A 14,486-nucleotide genomic window follows, 5' to 3' on the forward strand; every position below is an offset into this window, starting at 1 on the left:
GCTTAAGTGATAGGTACAGGCTGGTGCCGGTTAAGTCCTACGTTCTCTTGATCGCTGGCTTGATGGGCCTCTGAGGACACCAGTTTTGCAATGGCAGCATTTAAAAGAAAATGTTTTGAAAGAATACCTTCTGAATAAAGACGGATGAAGTCTCGAGTGTCAAGTCCTAATTTAAAATGAACAAAGCTGAAATTGCATTCAGGTTCCCACGGGTTTGTGGGTTGTTGTTGTTTTTTTAGAATAAAACCATCTGTTCTTCACTTAACCTGAGTCTTTGCTGGAGAACAGTTTTGTTGTTTAAGGTTTGCTCAAGCTAAAGCCAAGAATAATCACATTCAGGTTAAGGGTTTTTCTAGCAATTTAGTATTCCAGTGTCAAAGTGTTGTAGTTTCATTTTAAGTTAAGATCAAGATCCAAAAGTGGCAGATGTGCTACGTCACGTGTTACACCCAGACTGCTAGATAGTAAACTGTTTGCAGCATTGTCCTTTTGAACAGTCTTTACATTGTCATGCAACACATTGCCACTTCCAGCTTATCTCAACTCTTACAGATGAGCCCTTGTTGACACTTTTTAATGTACTGAGTATGCACAGCGATGTTATCCTAGTGCTCCACTTTGATACTGTTCACGTCTTATGTCAGACATTTGCTTTTGAAATGAATTTAAGTTTTTAACTTAAGTTACATTAAATTAAATTCAAATTAACTTTCTATAACTCTTGGGTCAGGTTATGTCATGGCTATAGTTCAGGAGGTTGAGTAAGTCTACTAACCGGAAGGTTGGTGTTTCATTCCCTGGCTGCTCCAGTCTGCATGTCAAAGTATCCTCGGACAAGACACTGAACCTTCATCAGGATGTGAATGTGTCCGAATGTTAGATAGAAAGAATGTGTGTGTGATAGAGACATGTTGCACACTAAGTGCTCAAGGTGAGTAGAAAAGTGCTACACAAGAACTCGCCAATCACAGTGACTGAAGGTGCTCAGTGCTCGGTAGTTTAAGAAACAGTTTTAATCAACTGATAAAGTCTCACAGTGTGCATGCTTTTTATAAAGGGCCTCGTGATCCAGAGAGAAAATGTTGAGTTGAAAGATGATGAAAAACCCATTCCGTGTTTTAAGAAAGAACGCATTAATTATTATTTTTAATCAATCTTCAAATACACAGAGGCAAACAGACAAATATTAAATGCAGAAACACACTGTGAACGTGTCCCCTGGGAAAGTTTCTAGATGTTCTAAGTTTCTAAATGTCCCTTTGTAATGTTTCAGGGGATATCTGGACTTAGAACTCATTTTTCAACACCACTGATGGGTGGTTACAACTTCAAAAGTCACAATACTTTGAACCGCACGCCTGTCCCAAAGTCACAGGCTGGGCCATAACTTATTTGTGTCACCTGGAAACATTTCAGTTAGAAGACAAATTTGTTGCCTAACTGAGAAGTTAGAATTCAACTATGGAGGTTTCTCCAATATGCAAGATGATTCTCAGTTTTCTGGGTTGTGACTTCTACAACACCGGCAGAGACATCTGATTACAGACTCGTGGTGGGAGTCCTCCTGAAGTCTATCTACATAGATCTTTGACATACCTACATATTCTAAAGTAATGGATTACAAAGTGTGTTAAAATGTGATGCCGGGAGCCAGACTCTATCAAACAGCCACAGGAGCACATTTAACAACGCATTCTGTTTGTGGAAATTTTCCCAATTAAGCAACACACTAGTACAGCGAGTGTATTTTCCGCTACAGCTGATGTTAACACTCAAAATGTGTGGTGTGCCTCAACGTCAAGTAAGTCTACCGGTAATGGGTGGCATATCATACATACCTCATGTGTGGGAGAGAGGTGCGCAGTAACACCTTTGATGACACCTTTAAAGAGACCGTTTTCAAACACAGATGTTTGCATGTTTCTAGGAAAACTAGTCCTTAGATTTAAATTCTTTGTACAAAACAGACTGACATGGCTAATCTTTAATCCACATCCTTACATCCACAGATGTGAGACACGAGTGATTATACGGGGGGTGTAGAAAGTTGGTTTAACAGTAATGCCATAGCTCATCAGATTCAGGGATGTCCTTTGTTAACAATGGTTTTTCTGAACAAGACAGTAGAGCTGTTCAGTTGCGGTCTATATGTTAGAGTCCTTCATCTCTGTGTTCAATGGGTAGCAAAATAACACTGAGATAAGTTCCACACATGGAAACACAGTAAAGGCTGTACAAAGATGTCTGGATCTGAAGGGCAATACGTATGGCGAGATAGAGTCTCACGATGTACATGCTTTTTTTGAAGGGCCTCGTGATCCAGAGAGAAAATGTTGAGTCGAAAGATGATGAAAAACCCATTCCGTGTTTTGAGAAAGAACACATTAATTATTATTTTCATTTCTTTTCCGGTTATGGCGCTAGTGATAGATGGATATCGAAAGGCAACCCTGTACTGGATTGTGTATTCCTTCACAGGGTACATAGGCGAGAGCAAGAATGAATATGAAAAAGTACAATTTCAACGAGTTATCCATCATAGAAATTCAGTTCTAAAGTGAAAAGAAAGATTGCAGGATTCCTCAATTGAATTAAAAATCTGTTTCTTGTACGACAGCAGTCCTCCCTTTGTTTGTGGTTTGAAATCTTGAAGGATAAATAATTCTTTTTGAATATAAAAGCGAGCATATAAGAAAGCAGCGTGATGCAGAGATGCGAGATGAAAACGCTCTTTAACGTCCCACACAGTCTTTGCTCTGTTTATCATCGTAATTGACTACATGCTACTCTTCTGTCAGCTTTTTTTATTTGCATGTGACTAAGATGAAAAAGTCCATGTGTGAGTGCGCGTGAGCCCCTTTCGGCGTTAAAAAACCCAAAAAGCAGCAGTCTGTAAAATATGCCGGCTTTTTGTCAGTACATTGGAAAACCAGGACACTAATGGAGAAAAGGGCTAGAAAAATCAAATCTAAACAATTGAAGTCAGAAGTCTGAAAATAAGAAAACGCTGTGAACAAAACTGAGTAAAGCGAGAGAGCAAGTAACACTTTTCAAACCTTTGCTGCGGTTTGTGCTCCCAAAACAGTCTGAGGGCGTCTGTATGAATGTGTGTCAGTGTGTGTAGGCTTAAGTTGATCGGCAGCCTGCCAGTGTTTTGAACTACACATCAGTACCACTTTGTACCCTCCATTCTGACCCCCCCTTCTACCCCCGTGCGACACACACACACACACACACACACACACACACACCAGCCTCCCCATTAACACACTCTGCCTCTAATGGAGTTCACTACTCACTACTTTCCGCTTGAACATGCAGTAGAGGAGTGCATCTAATAGTAGTCGCACACAGTTGGACTACATGGGTGTGAGCTTCAGTTAATATATGCCACTAGAGCCTGTGTTGGCAGACAAGATTGTGTTATCTGCTGTGGTGTGTACGGGCCCAGCCCATCTGTACGGTGACATCCTTCATAAATGAACCAAGCCGAACTGTGACGGCTGTCTCTTAGCCTGTGCTTCAGTCCTGTTGCTGCACTGACACCTCTGATGCATGCGCGGTATCTTGCCTCAGTATCATGAATACTGAAAGGATGTGCCACATTTGTATATCACCCTTTAGGCTTCTTTCAACGTGATTCGGCGCGCCTCCCTCTCTCTTCACTCGGTATTTTGCGCGCTGAAAGCAGGTGCTTATAAAAACATCTCTCTTTCCTCCTTCTTTTTTTTGATGTAAACATTTTCTTGCCCTCTTTACTTTACTCGCTTACATTAAAAATAGCGCAGTGATTTAATCTGCTTACAGTTAACCCCTCCCCTTTCTTTTTTCCCTGTTCTTTCTTTTGCTTTTTAAGGGACAGAGGCCATGTTTTCCCAGCAGCCACAGGACCTGGTGGTGGTGGCAGGCCAGCTTGTGACATTACCGTGCAGTATCCCCGGCTATAACGGCGTCGTCCTGTGGATCAAAAACGGCTTGGCGCTGGGTGTGGGCAGAGACCTCTCTGGTAAGCATCTATCCCCCTTGAGCATGTTACCCTGGATTTCTGTGTTGCCCTCTGTTTCATCTATTAATTATACCCTCTAATATAACTGTCATATTCAAATGGCTGCTTTTTGTCATCTCAAGTCCACAAGTGTCAACAAGCTACCCTTTGCCAAACACATGAATCCACAGAGAGATAAAGCAGGGCCCCTAATAGTGTGTTTCATAAAACAAGAATTGCAAGTGTACTAATTGTATCACTCAACATAAACGAGCAAAAAGAAAACTCATTTATGTCACTCTGTTACATGCAAAGTTGAATCTTTCATAGTTTCAAACCAACTGCAGCACAAAATGAGTTGTTGCCCTGGTCTTTGTTGGTGCTTCAGGCTTCTAAATGGCTTTTTGAAGAGTACCTGGTGTTCTCTAATTACACTGCACCTCGTGCATAATTGTCTTAATTGTTTAATTTAGTGCAAAAGTGACTACTGCACTGTCACTTAGTAGCCCGTTGTCAAACCAATCAAAGCTTTGTGTGCTGGCGACCTTGATGAATTTCAAGGAAACGCATCGCTCCTTTTAATAAACCTGAACAACCTTTTGAAGCGCAAAGCTGCTGGATGAGAAAACCCCACAACACCATGTCACTGCTGCATTATTTATTGAAAGGTTCATAAAATTCTCCCGAAACAGAGATTCATTTGAATGTTTACGCAGGGCTCCGTACGCAGCGGGATGCATTACTCTTTAAGGGCACAGTCTTTATTTTAGAGCTCTCTAATTTGCCTCGTGCACGTCTGCTCTGTGACCACTGAGACATCTGAGTTAATTGCGATTCACGGCACAGTGTCACAATATCCAACTGTGGCCATTTTCAAAACACAAATGTCTCTCGTGATCACCGGCGATTAAATATGTATTGCTCTACAGATTTGAGGTCCTCTACCCTCTGACCTTTAGCAAACGCTCTTTAAAGGCCTTTTCCTGTCACCAGCGCGGTCTGTAATTAAACCTCAGTGGCTGACAGAGCCCCAGTAAAGCCATCTTATTCTCTCTTCAGGTCCTTATCAGGCACAGGGGAGGCTGATAGGTAGCTGTAAACAATAGTCCCGCAGTCTTCGAGTTTTCTTTGGAGGAAAAGGAGGCAGACAGGGAAAGTACTTATGATTGCTGGAGATGGAATGGAAGAGAGAGGGAGTAAGAGGGAGCACAATTTTATTTAGGGTCAGAGCGGAGCAGAGATGTTTATCCTCTTCTATTTTATTGATTTAACAAGACAAGACGATCAAGATGAAATCTCATTTCAGGAATGGGTAAAGTCGGAGTAAGGTGGAGAAAAGAGGAAAGAGAGAACGTCGGGTCGTCACACCTAGGAGAACTGCAGTAGATCACTCTTTAACAACGCGCCTGTAAATAATTTCCCAGCCACGGGCAGGATGTAGAAACTCTGGCCTTCTCCATCAGCTCTCTTCTTCCTGTTGTTTGGATGAATAATCAGGCCCGATGTGTAGAGTTTGAGAGTTTAAAAATGTGCACGGTTTCATATAAAGAAGGAATAGATTCCTGTCGGGAGAGGAAAGGTTGCTGAAATCAACCCTATGATACGGACAGGAGCTGAGTGCCTCCTATTGAAGCAGATGACACTTTTTCAAAATAAAGCACTCCACAGCTGTCCCTTTTTTTTTTCCATTTTCTTTTATTTTTTGCCGCTCCTGCCTACCTAAACAAGTAACGCATGCAGAAGTAAACGAGTGATGGTACATCATTGCAAGATGTACACAAAGAAAGGAAATTGGCAGCTGTATACATAAAAAGTGCGACGAATCAAATGTTGCATGGAGCATTTCAATAATATAGGTCTGCTTGGGTATTCATAGAAAGAAGCTGCGTTGGCAGCGTGCTCCGCCTGGGACCTGTTTCCATTCACAGGAGCAGTGATTAAACTGAGAGAACTCTTTCACCATTCAGCGCGAGAAATCATAGCACAAAAGCCAATGATTCCTATCTGTCCCTGAATTTCCTCTTCATTCCCTTTTGTGCCATGCTTTTCCACTCTAATTAAAGAAAAGTGAAGTAGCCCCACAGCAGCTCCACATGCCAGTCAATGCCATGAATATGTATCTGCTGCACAATTTGACGGCGACAATGGGCAGAGCGGCTATAAGTGAATTCTCCCGGTGTGCACGCAGAGCGAGATGGACGGGGAAGTGTTTATATACGTTTTGCCATGCACTTGTGGATATACTCCAGGAGGACGCTTTCTTGAGAAGAGACTGATGGCAGACCTTTAGATGCGAGCAGGTGCTACTCCTGCCTCTCATGAGATCAAATTGAACACTCCGGTCATCTGTTCACAGATGCAGCAAAACCTTTCTCTATCCCCCAGTGCTTACACTGTGTGAAATGTGCTCTAGGTAAATGCCATAAATCACTAGGCCACGCCTCAAGTGTCTGTATAGTTACACGCACACGCACACGCGCACAGTCACCATTGATTCGGCCCGAAGACAAATCCATTCTCCTCTGATGGATTCATTACTCCTTAATGGGCCTATTTTACATTGTTTGCTTTGGGTAACACGTGGTGTCTTTGAAATTCCCCGAGATCTAAGATCAATGACCCACGTCACATGTGCCGAGGTGATCAGTCTTCATGTGTGTCAGTATAACTTCAGTCACATTGGCAAAATACATGATCAAGGTGCTTATGAGATGACAAAAACACATTTCAGCATGTTTATACTGTTTGGAAATTAGACACATTCTTGTCATTTACTATCCACGGCAAATGCAAATTGCATTCCGTTCGGATTCGGCTAATGCACAGAGATGAAACTGGAACGGAGCCATGTCCTCACACAGCGAAATTATTCTTAGTTTGCCAGAGGCACAGATGAGGTAATTGGCAAGATCATCTGTTTGCGTAACAGAAATTTGCATGCCTCGTACCTTGCCACAATTAAGACGAGCAAAGCGAAGTTGTGAAGTGCATCTTGTTTCCCGGGTGCAGTTAAGGCTTGGCTGTGTAGTCTGCAGTCAACTCAAGGTCACATAATTCAGATTTGCGCAATGATCATTACCCTTGTGATCCAAAATGGCACTATTGCTTTGAATCTCATCAGTGAACATGAAACTGAAGCAAAATGGGTCTCTGGGTGACCTTGTGAACATAATGGTGCATCCTTTCATTTAAGCTTCGGTTTTTTTTACAGTTTTTTTCCTGAGTGTGGAAAAGTAGAAAGCTCCTTTTCAGGCAGTGGTTATTAATACTATTCATGGGAGCTTTTACTTGTGATTGGGCCTGTGTTAACTGTATTTACAGCATTTTTTTTTACTGCCATTCCTCCATATGAAACTGAAAGAACGAAGACATTTATCAACTGCGCTCTAAGTATTCCCTCAGAACAGTAGCTGGTGGCATTTTGGTCATCTTGGTTAGCGTGCCACGTCTTTAAACTTCTCCTGTGTCCTCTGCCTGGTTGTACTGCTTACATTTAGGCATTTTTTTTGTCCTTTGTTCTTCCCAGTGTATAGACCCACAAGATTAAAAGCTACATGTTGGAAGATGAAATGCAGAGAGTAGTTTAATCGGCTGTAACTCACCCCACCAGCATATAATGAGGCCCACTTCATGCTCTATTAAAGGCTACTGGATTCAATGAAGCAACCATCAGTAATTGGTCTTTGAGCATACGATGGGCTTTTGCAGTAGACAAATTCAAGGACTTAAAAGCTGTTATAAGGCTGCCCAGTCTGTTATGTTCCCTGTGGTTAGTAAAACATATAATCAGAGAGCAAACCCTTTATAGTGATTTTGAGGGATCGCTGAAGTGAACTTGACTTATAAGGTGGTTGTTATCGGAAAATCCATATTCTGTTCCTAAAAATTTGTTGGTAAGAAGCCCAAACTTTTTTTTTGGAACAAAAATTCCAAGTATGTGAGCAGAAAGTGTGAGGTTTCCTGTTACAATACACAATGTTTGGAGGGCTGGCCTTTCTAAAAGCCTGTCCTTGCTCCCCTGTAAAACTCTCCAATTCACTCCTCAAGGTTCATCAATGATATTTATATAAGCGCTACTGGAGGAAAAAGCAGTTCTCAACTGGAAGTTACTCGCATTTGTGGGAGTTTAATTTGTATAAACACACATTCCCCGTGTATTCCAAGCACTGTATCCACAGTAATTAAAAATATGGAGCATGAAAAAAAAAAGACAATCCATCTTAGGAAACGAGCAAATCCAAAAGCATGCGGAATACCCCACAGAGCCGCCCAGTTAAACTCATTCTTCTTCTTGCTCATCTAACCCCATCGAGCGACGCACGCCGCTAAACACTCGCAGTGCACATTTCGATAATAGTTGAAGGTAATTTCTTTAAAACCATCTCTCTTGACTTGTGCAAAATGTCCATGTCTCTTGGATGTTGTTCTCCATTCTTGCCTTATTAAGCTGTACATCATTTCAGAAAGCTTTGCTGGAACAAGTCAAACTAATTCCTGTTTATAGTTGCAGTAAAAAAAAGAAAAAAAATCATTATCCTGAATGCTACAGCTACTCATTAAAATTGGCAGGAGTGCTGTAAAAACATGGAAATGTATGAAAATGCATTGTGAGTGAAGTAACAAATTAACATTCAAGCTATGTTCACCTATAAAGTCATTGTAAAATCAGTTTCTCTGTTATCTAAATTACATGCTTTTGCAGCTCAGTTAAAGTTAATATGTTAATGCCTGAACTGTGAAAGGTAACAAAGCAACAATTGTTTTCAGTGTTTTCTTTTTTCTTCCTTTTTTTACAAAATGAATTTGTTATTAAAAGCTTTAAAAAAATAATCATTTTATCATCTTGCTTTTGGCGAGTGCACAGTATTTTGATTTTCAAATGGACAAATGTGTTTGCACTGCAGGCTACCCTCGTTACACGGTGACTGGCAACCATGGTTCAGGGGAGCATCATTTGCGAATCCAGCATGTTGAACTGACGGATGATGCAGTGTTTGAGTGCCAGGCGGTTCAGGCTGCCATGAGGTCCCGTCCTGCCCGCCTCACTGTTCTGGGTAAGTCAACACTGAGCACACGGCAACTCCAAACAAACCCACTGTACCAGTGCCAGCAGCCTCCAATCACCGGATTGCAAATGGCTTGTGGAAAAAAACAAAAAAAAGCACTGGCTTCTCTCTTTTTAATCTGTCAACTATCAGTTCTTAACTTAGGGAAATGTGTGATGCCGTTAGAACAAAGTAAACATCTTTGTTCAATTTATTTGATACAATAGTGTAATAACAGTGTTGTATATGTATTAAATCCAAGTATTCTTGAACCTAAGCACTGGATAGAAGCACCACCACAGCTCAAAGCACCACTAACAAATTCAATGCTTAAAAAGGTTGTAGGGTTTTTTTTTTCTTCCCACTTTCCAGCAACAAATCAAAACTAATATGTCATGTGATGTTTTCCAAAACATGATAAAAAATGATGTTGGGAATCTTGAAAAGAAAAGATAATCCTTTATTTAAGTTTTTGAAAAGGAATCAGGAATCCGTGATAACTTTTTCCCATTTGGCAGACAGTGTCAATATGACGAAACTTTTACAGAACCTTATTTCCACTTTAATTTCCTTCCTCGACATGCAGCCTCCATTTCCATTATTACCATAAGCTTGAGAGGTGACAGGCTCTTAATTAAACTTTATTGGGTTATCATTCTGTGTTTTCATTTCTGCCTTATTGGGTAGCTCTAGTCCAACCTCTGGCTCACGTCTCTTACTCGGGTCTTTCAAGCGTTCTTCCCTTAACCTTCCTCAGTAGGTGAGAGCTGAATAGATAACTCAAGTCGGTGGCAGAGCAAGAGAGCAAAGGAAGGAATGAGTGAAAAGAGTGGAGAATTTGTGGGATGTCTGACACCCGCTCCTCACCACCAGCGACTCATCCGCCATATTGATCCAGCCTAATGAAAAGTGAAACTAACGATTTTGTAGGGGAGAAAACAGAAAGAGAAAACGAGAGAGGGGAAGACAAATTGCAGCATAATGTTTCTCTGGCAGCACAAGCCCCCTCCCTGCAAATGGATATAAGTGAATAATTATGGATACTTCTTCAGAGTTTAAAATGTCTGGTGTGACTGCACTTTTCCCATCATCTATTGCTTTCCTTATTAGGCTGCATGTTCACATCTTTCAAAGTTCAGATGCTCTAACATCGAGCTTTTCTTAGAAACTTTGCAATCAGACCTCACACTCAGGGGACATTAGGGGAAAAAGAAAAAAAGCCCGACAGGCAATTCAAGATGTTACTGCTGGACGCAATACCCATTTTAATGCATGATTCTGCTACATCTGCAAACAGATTAAACTTCCACTTTGGCTTTTCAAGCAACTTTATTGAATCATAACACCGGCCTCCCACTGAAAGGTTCTACAGTCTAGAGCAGGGATCTCAAACTCGTGGCCCGGGGGCCACTTGCGGCCCACGTCACCCCTAGTGCGGGCCATATATTGACGTGAAGAAATATAATGCGATTTGGCCCTTGAAGTTACTTTTTTGTTAGGGTAGACTTGTTTGTTGTCGAGTGCAATGTTAAAATAAGTTCTGTAAAAAGCAACAATGGATTTAATATGAGCAGAGAGTACAAACATGTCGAGGGATTGGCTGTGTTAGTTCAGTGAGAGAGTTGTTTGAAAAGAAAATAATTTTCACTTGCAGTCAAAAGCTAATGTGCACACTTATGTCTGCATTTTTATTTTGTGAAATAGGAACAAAATGATAGCAGAAGTGCTGCCACGTGTCCGGCCAGAAAGAGACTAACAACTTGTTTATTTGGTAGTTCAATGAAAGGCTTCAGTTAACAGTGAGAAAAACAATTGCGTTCACGTTTGCAGTTTTGTGTTGTTACACAATAATTGAAATGTAAAAACACAAACAAAACACTACATTTTCAGAAATATTTGTGGGTGTCTTCTTGTTTGTTTGTTTGTTCGGTTGTTGTTGTTTTTTTGTACTACTTGAACACTAAAGAGGCCCTCCAATGAGATGACAGTGCCAGCAGTGGCCCACAGCTCATTTAAGTTTGAGACCCCTGGTCTAGAGTATGGAGAAAAAGGTCTGTATTAACTCAGTCACAGTTTTTATCACTCACTCATTAATATATAACAACAGTTAGTAATGTCTTGATGCATGCTCAATCATCTAGGTAAGAAAATCCCAAAAAAGTTGATTCAACTTTTTGGAACAATTAGTAATCCACAGCTCTTTTCAACACATTACTGGAACACAGGATTCAGTTGAGGCATAAATTAGTCCAAAAACTAATAAATCCCCATTTGTAAAAATGGCACCACTGAAGAGCATGCTGGGTAATGCTAGCTAGCTGGCTTGTTAACATCTGGCATGGGCATGTCTAAACTTCCCTTTCTTCCCTGTCTTTGAAAAAGGTTGTTGCTCCAGTCAGGTTGTAGAGCAAACCAAAGCAAAGAGTTGGCTCTCAGAGTGATGAATAATTTGCTGGTTGCTGCTGATGCTGGTAAATCCTCTATTTTAGTTTTATTAGAGCTGAGTGTTGCGTTTGTGGATCACTGCATTGCATTGAATTGTCTCCAACAATTCAATGCAATTCACATGTCTGAACCAACATAGGCAACCTTGTCCATGTGCAGTAGTCAGACACCTCACCAAAACTAAAATAAATAAATAAATAGGTTTATTGGTTACCTATTAATATTAACTGATCTTAAGATTTTAATAATGTTTTTCAAGGCCAGCTCTGGGCTAACACCAAAGTGTGTCTCAGATCTTCTGACACTGCGCCCGGTCGTAACCTGAGGTTCTCAGCCAAGGCTGTGCTGGCCATCCCACAGTCTCGGCTCAGGAACAAGGGTGACTGAGCCTTTTCTATCAGGGCACCCACTCTTTGGAACAACCTCAGCGAAGAGATCAGATTGGCAAGCTCTTTATCGCCTTTTAAATCCCTCTAAAGACATATTTTTATACGCTGGCTTTCTCTGTGCTTCCACTTTCAGTTATTTGTTTGGTGTCTTTTATAATGTTTCATCATCTCTTCCTTCATTTTTTATGATCTTTATTATTTTGTATTTATTTTTAATTTACCAGTTTTTTCCTCTTTTTTCTTTTTTTAAAAAATTCATTACTTTTAATATTGTTGTGCTGCCAGCTTTTCTTTATGATTATGTATTATTACTTTAATAGGATGCTAAACACCACTTTGTTTAGCCTTAGTAGACTTGGAAATTTTCAAGGTAAAAGCTGCCTTCAGTGAAAGGATGCTCATATGGGAGCAAACAGTTGCCATAAGCAGTGGATGCAAATATTTTTCTACTTTCAGTTTTATTTCCCCCCCCCCCCCTACTCCATGTGGCCGAATCTTGGCATATTCCAAGTAAATTAAAGCAATAAAGCACTATTTGCTAACCCTGAAGTTTCAACCGTAAGCAGCACACGGCAGCGAGAAAGTGCAGCATTTGGGTGAACTGTATTATCTTAGCTAATAAGCTACGAGAAAGGGAACACCTTTATTCGTATTTGACTTATTGAGAGCGAGAGAGTTTATCATACCTCCCCATGAGCCTGAATGGTAGGTGTTTGTTTAATCCCCTGCCAAGCTCAATGACTCCACAATGCGCTGCCAGGGAGAACTCCAGGCTGATCTACACACAAGGTAATGGAGGAAATATATGCAAGGCCTGTGTCACTGCAAACTCCTAGCTGTCAATTACTTGCCAGCGGTGACAGAGTGTGTCTATCGACTTGGAAGGCAGCTACGGCCACACACACACACGCCTATATGCGCGCACGCAGGCACAAATACGGCGCATAGGCATATATGCATTATGCTTAAATGCATCCTCACACCCACCAGTGCGCACACACACGCACACAAAGTCTTCCATCTCCAAACTGACAGCAGAATAAATCTAAAGCTCTCCTCTCCATCTTTTATAATTCAGTTTCAGCCCATATACATCCATGTGCCATGTCAGAGTAACTTCTCAACACTTAACTTTGATATCTTTGGAAACACAGAACACAAATATTCATACTGCTAAAGAATAAAGTTGCATGTTTCAAGTTTTCTGTCTTTTTTCTCTCTTTGCTTTTCACTGAGTTTGGCCTTGTAAGAAATACACATGTAAACAACCCACCCATTCACTAGAAAAGGGAGTGAAAGCCTTTACTTCACTCTTATTCATTTCAGCCAATAATTAAATGGGGAAGAGTAAGGAGGTTAAAAAAAGACTGACTACATCAACATTTATAAACGGTAATGAAGTCCCTTCATCGAAAAGCTTTGGCAACTAAATGGATAGTGAGCTTAAGAGTTTGCATGGCTTGCAGGCTTACTCTCAGATGCCAAAGGAGAATCAAGGTCTTGTGAATTAGTCATGAAGGAAGAGAATGGAGGGTTTCAGGTCCAAAAAAGACCCCTGAGGCTAATTATATCCCTTGCAGCTAGTTGGCACCTCTCCAGACCTTTGCTCTAATCTTTCTACCTTTGGTTGGGGACCGGTGGAATGAAAGGAAGTGGGATCGCTGTTGTTTGATTAAGGTCTTTGGCTGAAAAACTTATCTAAGGTGTTTGGTTTATTTTAAATTAACTGGATTGTGGTAATCCTTTACACAAAAGAAATATGCTTTTAATGAATTGTAGTGCCATTTATTGACGGACATTGCTGTCATTTTAGTCTTTATTTTAAGTGGGCTTTTTTGTCACCGTCTGCATTTACTCACTCCTTTTTTTCCCCAGTCACTTAATGAATCCTTCCTACTTAATGGACAGCCTTGAATTTCTTTAATTAGTTAGTTCTCTTAATTTTGAATCCTGTCTTAAAAGGACACACAGTTAATTTGTAAGCTTTTTGTACACTGTTCACTGTTGGCTGTTCATTAAAATTTACTAAAGATAATCTCAAAAGATAAAAAATGCCTGGCCACTAGGACCAATATTGTTTATTTATCATCACCAGCTATTCTCAAGTATCTTTTTGATCATCCATTAACCTTGATGAGATTATTTTTTGGCTTGAAGCATACATATAATGACAGGAGATCTTTTAAGATGTCGACGTTATCTGGAGGAAATAAAAAGGAGTTACAAAGCTTTTTGTGTAGTAGAAAATAATCCCCCATTCAGAAAAGTTGCATCACTTATTGTGTAACACTGGTGTCTCTGGATATCACAGTTCTTAACTTTTGTTTATTATGTACCATATGTAGCAAATAATGTCAAAAAATTGGTACTCAGATGCTAAACGGATCCTGAAACGAACAATGGGATCACATACTCATTTGTAACAGTATTGATACCAGCAGTGCTGTCGTCGCCTCCTCCAGCTGACACACAGCTTCACACAGCAGTGGTGCAGACAGACAGGCACAGAGCCCCTCCTCTCACTAACAGCTGAACACTTAAACAGTAGCGCAACAGACTCAGCGAAGCAGCTCAAAGACTGACACCCCGATCTTTATGAAGAAAGGCTGGGGTGCTGTGTTT

General features: G+C 40.7%; 1 protein-coding gene across 8 annotated transcripts in view; it reads left to right on the forward strand.

The window, feature by feature from the left end:
• Positions 1-14,486, forward strand: part of kirrel3b (kirre like nephrin family adhesion molecule 3b) — a 164,684-nt gene that overhangs the window by 91,953 nt on the left and 58,245 nt on the right. For all 8 annotated transcript variants that reach the window (XM_039598356.1, XM_039598357.1, XM_039598361.1 and 5 more), the window contains exons 3-4: positions 3,857-4,006; positions 8,890-9,039. In XM_039598356.1, the coding sequence (XP_039454290.1) occupies positions 3,857-4,006; positions 8,890-9,039 (300 nt within the window). The remainder of the gene's footprint in view (positions 1-3,856; positions 4,007-8,889; positions 9,040-14,486) is intronic.

The sequence above is a fragment of the Oreochromis aureus genome, linkage group 14 (assembly GCF_013358895.1).
Source record: "Oreochromis aureus strain Israel breed Guangdong linkage group 14, ZZ_aureus, whole genome shotgun sequence".
NCBI lineage: Eukaryota > Metazoa > Chordata > Actinopteri > Cichliformes > Cichlidae > Oreochromis > Oreochromis aureus.